Source organism: Mytilus trossulus, chromosome 4 (assembly GCF_036588685.1).
Source record: "Mytilus trossulus isolate FHL-02 chromosome 4, PNRI_Mtr1.1.1.hap1, whole genome shotgun sequence".
Classification (NCBI taxonomy): Eukaryota; Metazoa; Mollusca; class Bivalvia; order Mytilida; family Mytilidae; genus Mytilus; species Mytilus trossulus.
This window is the reverse complement of record NC_086376.1, coordinates 45,076,593-45,085,497: the sequence shown is the minus strand read 5'-3', so window position 1 is coordinate 45,085,497 and position 8,905 is coordinate 45,076,593. Positions and strand designations below refer to the sequence as shown.

Here is an 8,905-nt window from a genome sequence, read left to right as displayed (position 1 = left end):
TAATGTATGTGCGAGTTATGTTAACAAAAATATTTAAAATTTTCAGAGGAAGAGCGGCAATAATGGCGTTTTGTTTATGCTTTTAATATGTACATGTAGTAATTTTGTGTCCTGAATTTATACATCATATCTCTTCTTTTCGATAATGTTGTTGAATAATCTAAGTAAATCGTGCGTTGTGTTTTCTATACGTTTAATCGTTGTGATAGCTAATGCATATAATATAACGTCACACAGTATAGCGTTATGGTAACAACGTTACCATAACGTAATGTTAGTACTTCGCGTATTTTCCGACATTCTGGGGGCCGACAAAAGTGAAATTTTTATATGAAAATATTAAAAAATGTAAATTCACAATATAGATAAATAAATATTTAAAATTAATGTCCATCTCAAATAAAATAATCTACTTCCTTAACCTTAAATAAACACAATTAAAGTTTATTTCTTGGTCCATTCGTGGATGTTTCTCCTGGCACACACGGCGGCTTCACGAAACGGTAATCGTCTTTGTATGTTACTAGTTCCCGGTTGTTGAGTTTCACGTGTTTCCTTTGGGTGGATATTGTCACATATCTCTAAGGGATATAATTTGACGATCGGTCGTGAAAAGCGTCCGGATTTTGTTCTCACTTCGGCTGCTCTTGTAAGTCCATCATTTCCAGTTATTAAAGAATCAACGACTCCAATTGTCCATTTGTTTCTTGGATACTTGTCTTCATGGATTTGAACAACATCTCCCACTTTAATTGTCTGGTCGTTATCTCCTGTTCTGGTGTGGTATTCACGTAGCGACGTAAGATATTCTGATTTCCATCGTGACCAAAATTGGTCAATTACGAAATTTTGTAGTTCAGCACGTTTAGAAATGTCGCTTCTTTCTATGAAACTTGTATTTTCGTCGATGTCTTGTCGTGGATACGGTGTAGTTGTAATCCTTCTCCCATAAAGCAGGTGCGATGGTGTCAAAGGTTCCTGATCCTCGATGTCGGTGGACACATACGTTAAAGGCCGATCGTTCAACACGGCTTCAATTTCGGTGACTATTGTTTGTAAATCCTCCAATGTAATGTACGATCTTCCAAGAACTTTTCGTAAGCACATTTTTGTTAGTCCTATTAAGCGCTCCCACCAACCACCATACCAGGGAGCTCGTTTTATTATGAATTTCCAAGTCGTTCCACAGACGGATAACGCATCATTTAAGGTTTCAGATTTGGTTAGTCTCTCTAAAGTCTCGGATGCGGCCATGTATGTTGACGCATTGTCAGATATCATCACTCTCGGCAAAGACTTGCGGCTCGTAAATCTTCTGAACGCTTGTAAAAAAGATCTTTCTTTAAGATCTGTGACGACCTCTAAATGCACTGCGCGCGTTGACGCACATGTAAATAAGCATATGAATACTTTGCTCCCTTGTCCGTTATTGTCTTTAACATATAACGCTCCAGTAAAATCAACACCTGTGACGGTAAACGGTGGTGCTTCCATTAATCTTGTCTTTGGTAGAGGTGGAGGATCTGGCGCACTGTACGGTTTTCCGGTTACTTTACGACAAGTGACGCATTTACGAAGAACTTTTTTCACTTGTTGACGTATTTTAGGTATCCAATAATTTTGGCGAATCTCGGTGACTGTGGCTAATACTCCTGAATGTTTTAAATTCTTATGAACTTCCGATATAAGCAATTCAGTGAAATGATAATTATTTGGTAATAAACACGGAAATCTTGAATTTTCACTAATTGGAGCATTATGAATTCTCCCGCGGCAACGAATAATTTCTTTCTCGTCTATATATAGTCGTAATTGTCGAATTAAAGTATTGGGTGTGTTCGATTGCGACTTCAAAGTCCTGATTTCTTTATCAAATGAAATCCTCTGAGCACTTATTATCCATTTTTCTGTTGCAGCTTGTAGTTCCTCGCATGTGATGAATTTGCTCTGTATTCTCTGTGAGCGTGATTTGCGGCAATTCGCTATGAATCGGTAAATCCACGAACTAACACGTAGTATCTTTGTTAATGTACTGTATCTCATAATATCCAGTATGCAATGAATGCCATGTGTATTATTCCCTTCAATTGTATTTGTAACGTTCTCCTCTTGATCTATATTCGTTAAAAGAATGCATGTGTTAGGTGTCCACTGCGGCCAAGATTTTGAACAATTGATCCATTCCGGTCCATTAAACCACAGTTTAGCATCTGCTAGTTGTGAAGCGCTGATTCCTCTTGTCAATAGGTCTGCAGGGTTGTCATTCGTTGGACAATATTTCCACTCTGAATCCTGTGTTAAAGATTTAATTTCTGTAATTCTGTTGTGAAGGAATTTTTTCAAATGTTTAGTCGTTGTTAACCAGTGTAAAACTATTTGACTGTCCGACCAATACGTGACTTTGTTTATTGATAAAGCTGATTTTACGTGTGTTGCAATTCTAGCTCCTATCACAGCGGCCATTAGTTCTAATTGTGGTAATGTCAACGTCTTTATAGGTGCAACACGGCTCTTAGCAAATACTAATGTTGACTGCTGTCCATTTGTAATATAAACAGCTGATCCGTAGGCTTTCTGGCTGGCATCAACGAAAACATGTAACTGTTTTGGTTCATCTGTACTCTTAGTTAAAATCTGTCTCGGTAACTCTGTGTTTGTTGAAAATTCTAAGTCTCTAGCTAATTCCATCCACTGTTGTTGTACGTTTAACGGTAGTGGTTCATCCCACTCAAGTTTGTCTTTCCAGAGGTCTTGCATTAAGATTTTGGCCCTAACGGACACTGGCGAAAGTAATCCCATAGGATCGTAGATTCGAGATGATTGACTCAGTATTTCACGTTTTGTTATGTTTGGTTCCTTAATATCCGTTACATTAACTTTATGAAAAGAAATTGTATCTTTTTCAGTGTTCCATATCATTCCTAGTATTTTTACCGTTATGTTCTTTTCGGCTAAATTTTCGTTTTTTGCAATTTCAGTTAAATCACTGCAGTTTGAGCTCCAAGATCGCAAATTGAATCCTCCCTTTGACATGACATTTCTCGCATCCTTGAAATATGCAATGGCTTCGTCATAAGTCTCAACGCTTGACAGAATATTGTCTACATATAAGTCCCTTTTCATCGTTTGTGTTATACTATTTTCATTTTCGTCCAAGTGCTTAAGTAGAGTGGCATTTAAAATAAATGGTGAGCATGTTGCGCCAAACAATATCGATTTAAACCTGTAAGTTGTAAGATTGCTACGTGGGTCGTCGGGGTCAGCTAGCCAAAAGAAACGTGTAGCGTCACGATCCTTCTTGTCAAGTCCTATCTGTAAAAATGCCTTTTCAATATCTGTACTGATACCATATTTTCCGATTCTGAATCGCATTAATATTTTCGTCAAGTCATTTAGATTTGGTGGTGTTGACATTAAGCAATCATTTAAGCTTGCTAAATCTTGCTGTGGTTTACAACTACAGTCGTACACTATACGAATAGGGGTAGTCTCGGAATCTTTTTTAACAGGATGGTGAGGAATGTAGTGAATCATATGATTGTTGTTATCATCTTCCATATCTGGAACCCTCTCTATAAATCCTCTCTTTTCTTGTTCATTGATTATTTCACTGTATTTTTGTAGCAAGTCCGGTTCCCGGTTTAGACGTCTAATTATATTATCGGTCCTACCTTTAGCAATGGCCATATTTGAAGGCAAATCTGGGTGGTCAACTTTCCAAGGCAACTTTGCTGTGTATTTTCCATTCTCGTAATCAATAGCTGTGTTCTGGTATGTCTGTAAATAGTTGTTGTTCTCCTTGTTTTCACATGTATTGATTCCTATTGACTCAAGTGTCCAAAACTTTTCAATCTCTGTCTCCTCCAATTGATGGGATGAAATGACGTTTAAAAGAACTGTAGATCTTGAATGCTGGCTGATATTTCCAATAGTTGGTCCTGATAACAGATATCCTATCTTTGACTGTACAGCGGTGGGTCCTTTTCCTCTTATGATTTTGTCCTCAATAATTTCCCAGTAATAATCCGCGCCTATTAGTAGGTCGATCTCAAAACGCTCTCCACTGTGTACAGAATTTGCAAGTTTAAGTCCTCTCAAATGTGGCAAGCTCTTTGTAGTATGTGAAATACTGTTATGAATCGGGACGGCAATTTCCGGCACAATGAGTGTGTTTATACGCACATTTTCTCCCGTGTCGGTCTGTAATTGTATTGTTGCAGTTTCCAAGTTACGAACTTTCTGAGATAAATCTCCGAACGCAGACAGTTGAATGCTGACTTTCCCCGTTGTTTTAATTTCAAGTTTATCGGCTAATTTCTGAGTGATAAAGGAACGTTGCGCTCCTTCGTCAAATAAGATGTTACATTCTGTTTTTACGTCATTATATATAACTGGTGCAGTTGCTGTTTTTAGGAGAATGTCGGGACTTACTTGTGATGCATGCAATACACTAGTTGTGTCTGATGTTTCAACCACGTTGATAGCTGTCTGCTGTATTTTCGGCTCCTGCTTCGTATCTGTAATGACCTCTTTCCCTTTACATATGCTTGTATGATGCATTCCATTACAATTTTTACACCGTTTTGTAGACTTACATGCGGCCACCCGGTGTGACCCTAAACAGTTAAAACATAGTTGTTTCTGTTTTACTATTTGATTTCTAGCGTTTGCGTCTGTTACTTCAGAGCACTCCGTTGGATAGTGCTGACCTGAACAAAAAATACATGTATGCGTATTTACCTTCTTCCGTGTGTCAGTTAATTTACCTTTATTGTGTGATCTTGGTTGTGTACCTGTGAAAAATGCTGTGGTGTGCAATTTGTCCGGTTCCATGACTCCCTGTCCTGCCTCAAGTATTTCAATCTCTTTAGTTATTGATTTTCGTAGATTTTGCAACATCAAATTATCTCTCCCGTGTTCTCTTGCAATAGATTTTCTTACGTCAATCGGTAACTTGTCCAAAACTACAGGTACCAAAAGCGAACCATACATCTCTGATGTTTGACCAAGTGACTCTAATCCTCGTACGTATGATTCTAATCTGTCTCCGTAAGACCTTAAACTAAAAGCATCATTCGTCGGTGCGGGTAAATTCATGAGTGCTTTCATGTAAGCATGTATCAGTTTGCTAGGTTGTCCGAACCGATCTCTGAGAAGGTTGACTGCGGTTTCGTAGTTACCATTTGTCAAAGCGAATCCCTCTACTGTTACATCGTCAAATTATATCCCTTAGAGATATGTGACAATATCCACCCAAAGGAAACACGTGAAACTCAACAACCGGGAACTAGTAACATACAAAGACGATTACCGTTTCGTGAAGCCGCCGTGTGTGCCAGGAGAAACATCCACGAATGGACCAAGAAATAAACTTTAATTGTGTTTATTTAAGGTTAAGGAAGTAGATTATTTTATTTGAGATGGACATTAATTTTAAATATTTATTTATCTATATTGTGAATTTACATTTTTTAATATTTTCATATAAAAATTTCACTTTTGTCGGCCCCCAGAATGTCGGAAAATACGCGAAGTACTAACATTACGTTATGGTAACGTTGTTACCATAACGCTATACTGTGTGACGTTATATTATATGCATTAGCTATCACAACGATTAAACGTATAGAAAACACAACGCACGATTTACTTAGATTATTCAACAACATTATCGAAAAGAAGAGATATGATGTATAAATTCAGGACACAAAATTACTACATGTACATATTAAAAGCATAAACAAAACGCCATTATTGCCGCTCTTCCTCTGAAAATTTTAAATATTTTTGTTAACATAACTCGCACATACATTACTCTTAATGAATAATTTTATACATACCATTATCTGAAGCTGTATCTGGTACCTTATCTACAACGTTACCATAACGTAATGTTAGTACTTCGCGTATTTTCCGACAAATGTACAGTACATGCATGGAGAGGCTTGAATGAATGACCAGTTGAGGTGTATTGTCATATACAATGTCGTTTTTTAAAATGTTGGTCTGTTTAATTTTTTTTTTTTTTTTTTTTTTTTTTTTTTTAAACGATTTTCTTCCATCACTAAAAAGTCTTGTTTATTCTTAAATATGAGTCTGAAGAAACGAACAGTGACAACACGAATTCATTTAATTGAATGACAATCCAACAAAACCATTTAAAAAATAACAAAACTACGGAGAGTTAGTCTACAAATAACTATACTATTACTGATGAACAGGTTTTTTTGTGTTTTATGATTACAATAATTTCACATACTTTTTTTTTATATATATATAAGAAGAAATAACTCAAAAGAAGTCAGCTGCTGGAGAAAATGCAGACGAAGAAAAGGGTTTAAAAAAAGAACATACAGTTACATTCCACATACCTAAGAAGGAACATGGAGCAGGGGATGATACACCTGTACATAAAAAGGATTTTATATTCCAAAATGATGGCATGGAGCATGACTTCAATCATAACGCTACTAGTAAGTTATTGAGAAAAAAAAACCCAGTAACAATGTATGTGATTCTTACAGAGTTAATATCAGGTATAACAAACATTATCAAAACAATTTGTAGAGCGCGTGAACACCATTCTATCTCAATGTAAAACAATGTCATGATTTCAAGTGATAATTTTAACTGTTAATTTTTCCATATGCATCTTGATATTTTCTCCGTTTGCCATATTTGATTTGTTCATCTTTTAGCATATTGTTTGTTTACCCTTTTTTATTTGTTCACATTTAATCATGGATTTGACTTTAATATCTTAAGATACAGCAACTGTAATGTGTTGTTTCAGAAAATATTTTAATGTTTGTAGTTTAAAAACGTCTTACGCCTTGGGCCTGTAGTTGGTAACGTCAAAGTTTTGATTGTCGCTGATGGAAACTAGTAGTTGTTAACTTGGCAATCTTACCGCTTCACCCTTTTCCATTGTGTTATCGATACTGAAATATCTAAAAGATCGAACCAAAATAAAACAAAATCCATGTAGTTCTAGTAGCATCTTTCTTATATATTTTTTTAAGAGGTGAATCCCTGAATTCATTTGAAAACGAAGATGACAATGAACTGAGAGCTTTACAGGTACGTACTATGTTGGTAAAAGATAAGTTCCATAGGTGAATGAGGCATCAAACCCAAAACAGTATAAAACAAACTAATAGGTTGCTCATTACTGAAGGCAATACAGTGCCTCATGATTGTTAGCAACTTTGCTCTCTTGTAACTGATGGATAGTTGTCTCATATGCAATCATGCTACATCTCCTTGTTCTTTTAAAAGAAGCAACGTATGGAGGGAAATTTTCAATAAAAAATCTAAACAGACCACCAAAGACTTGTCCAAAACACACAAAATACCGTAGAAGTGTCCAGTATATGTACTCAAGCTAAAGAAAATTATGCTTATTAATTTATGCTTGGTTTTGCAGTATGCCTTATGCTTGATACTGCGGTATGCTTTATGCATGTTACGGCAGTATGCTTTATGCTTGATACTGTATGCATTAAGTTGGCAACAAATCAGTGATTGAAGCCTTATACCTTTTTATACCTTTTTTAATTTCAGATGACAGAAGACAAACTTGAAATAAATGAAACGGATAACAAAAAAGTATCTGCTGAAAAGATCAATGATTACAAGGTTGGAATCAAAGAACTCTTCAAAGCAGCAAAGAAAAGGGAAAAAATGGAAGCAAAGGAATCTGAGAAGAAAAGAAAACTGAAAGAAAACGAATCAAAAAAGAAAGGAAAAATGGAGGCCCGGGAGATTGAAAGGAAAATGGAGGCTCAGGAATCTAAGGAGAAAAAAGCACGAGAAGAAAAAAAAATTAAGAAGAAAAGAAAGATTGATAAAAAGAAAGCTGAGAACCAGAAGAAATATGAAAAATGTATAGCAAAGGGAGAAACACAGAAAAGAAAAGAAGAATTTAAATCATCACAGAAAAAACATCAATCGGAGGTTAGCGAATCTAAGCAGAAAACACCTAAGCTGATGGATTTTGTCAGAAGCCTTGTTGGATGTATTCGGAACAGACATTAAAACCTGAAGTCAAACCCTGCTCCGATCAAGTTTGTTGAACAGTTGCATTCGTAGTTTCTCTGTGTGTGTTTGTTTATTTATGAAAATTTATTTCCTGCCTTTATTTATTTATGAATTTGTATTTCATATGAGATTTTTGTTTAATAAAAAAGACATATAAATCTTTTGCGTTTATAACGGGTGAATCTGTGAAAAACAACGAATGTTTTATATGAGATGCTTTAATCGGCACCAAGTCCAACTGAGTTTGGAGTTTAGGCCATCATCTCATTTTTTTTTATGTATACCTAGACTTGAAGTATTTGAAAAATGTTTTATTGTAGAATGAATTTAAAATCCCGACCATCATTGATTGCTTTTTTTTTTAAATACTTGCTCTGTCGAGACAACAATAGAAATATCCTTTGCTTAGTCTTCAAGAAATAATTATTTTTTTATAATGCTTGTTGATGATTAGAATCGAGATTGAATGATGAAACTAAGTTTTGTAATGGGAACTTTTTCATTTCATATGACATCAGTGCGTAAATAATATACGGAAAGTTCTGATTTTGATATTTGGTTAAGTTAAGATGAAATGAGATGGAATCTATAACCAACCATTCAAAAAATTCCAAATTTAGAAAAAAAAGCTGTAAAACATTAAACGAATGGATAACAACTGGCATATTTCTGACTTGGTAAAGGCATTCATGCATGTAGAACATGATGGATTTAACCTTGGTTTTAATGTCCTCTTAAATGTCACGTTTGGGTCAATCAGAACTTTTTAAGGCAAATATAAATTGGAACACCGTTTGTGAAATGATCAACTCTGTTAAAACTAAAATTAATGGACAGAAGGACGTACAAGTTAGAGGCTAGATAA

At 35.4% G+C, this 8,905-nt stretch overlaps 2 protein-coding genes across 2 annotated transcripts; one reads left to right on the top strand and one right to left on the bottom strand.

The window, feature by feature from the left end:
- Positions 1-444: 444 nt before the first annotated feature.
- Positions 445-5,097, bottom strand: LOC134716648 (uncharacterized). The gene has a single exon (XM_063579658.1). The coding sequence runs from the start codon at positions 5,095-5,097 to the stop codon at positions 445-447; it is 4,653 nt and encodes a 1,550-aa protein (XP_063435728.1).
- A 417-nt stretch (positions 5,098-5,514) lies between these two features.
- On the top strand, positions 5,515-8,180 carry LOC134716647 (uncharacterized). The gene is made up of 4 exons (XM_063579657.1): positions 5,515-5,533; positions 6,282-6,474; positions 7,023-7,080; positions 7,564-8,180. The coding sequence occupies exons 1-4, from the start codon at positions 5,515-5,517 to the stop codon at positions 8,035-8,037; spliced, it is 744 nt and encodes a 247-aa protein (XP_063435727.1). The 3' UTR covers positions 8,038-8,180.
- Positions 8,181-8,905: the final 725 nt, after the last annotated feature.

Coding starts and splice junctions, on each gene's coding strand:
- LOC134716648 (XM_063579658.1), bottom strand. CDS start 5,097: ATGAATTTACCCGCACCGACGAATGATGCTTTTAGTTTAAGGTCTTAC.
- LOC134716647 (XM_063579657.1), top strand. Junction 6,475..7,022: donor TTCAATCATAACGCTACTAG/TAAGTTATTGAG, acceptor TATTTTTTTAAG/AGGTGAATCCCTGAATTCAT. Junction 7,081..7,563: donor ATGAACTGAGAGCTTTACAG/GTACGTACTATG, acceptor TTTTAATTTCAG/ATGACAGAAGACAAACTTGA.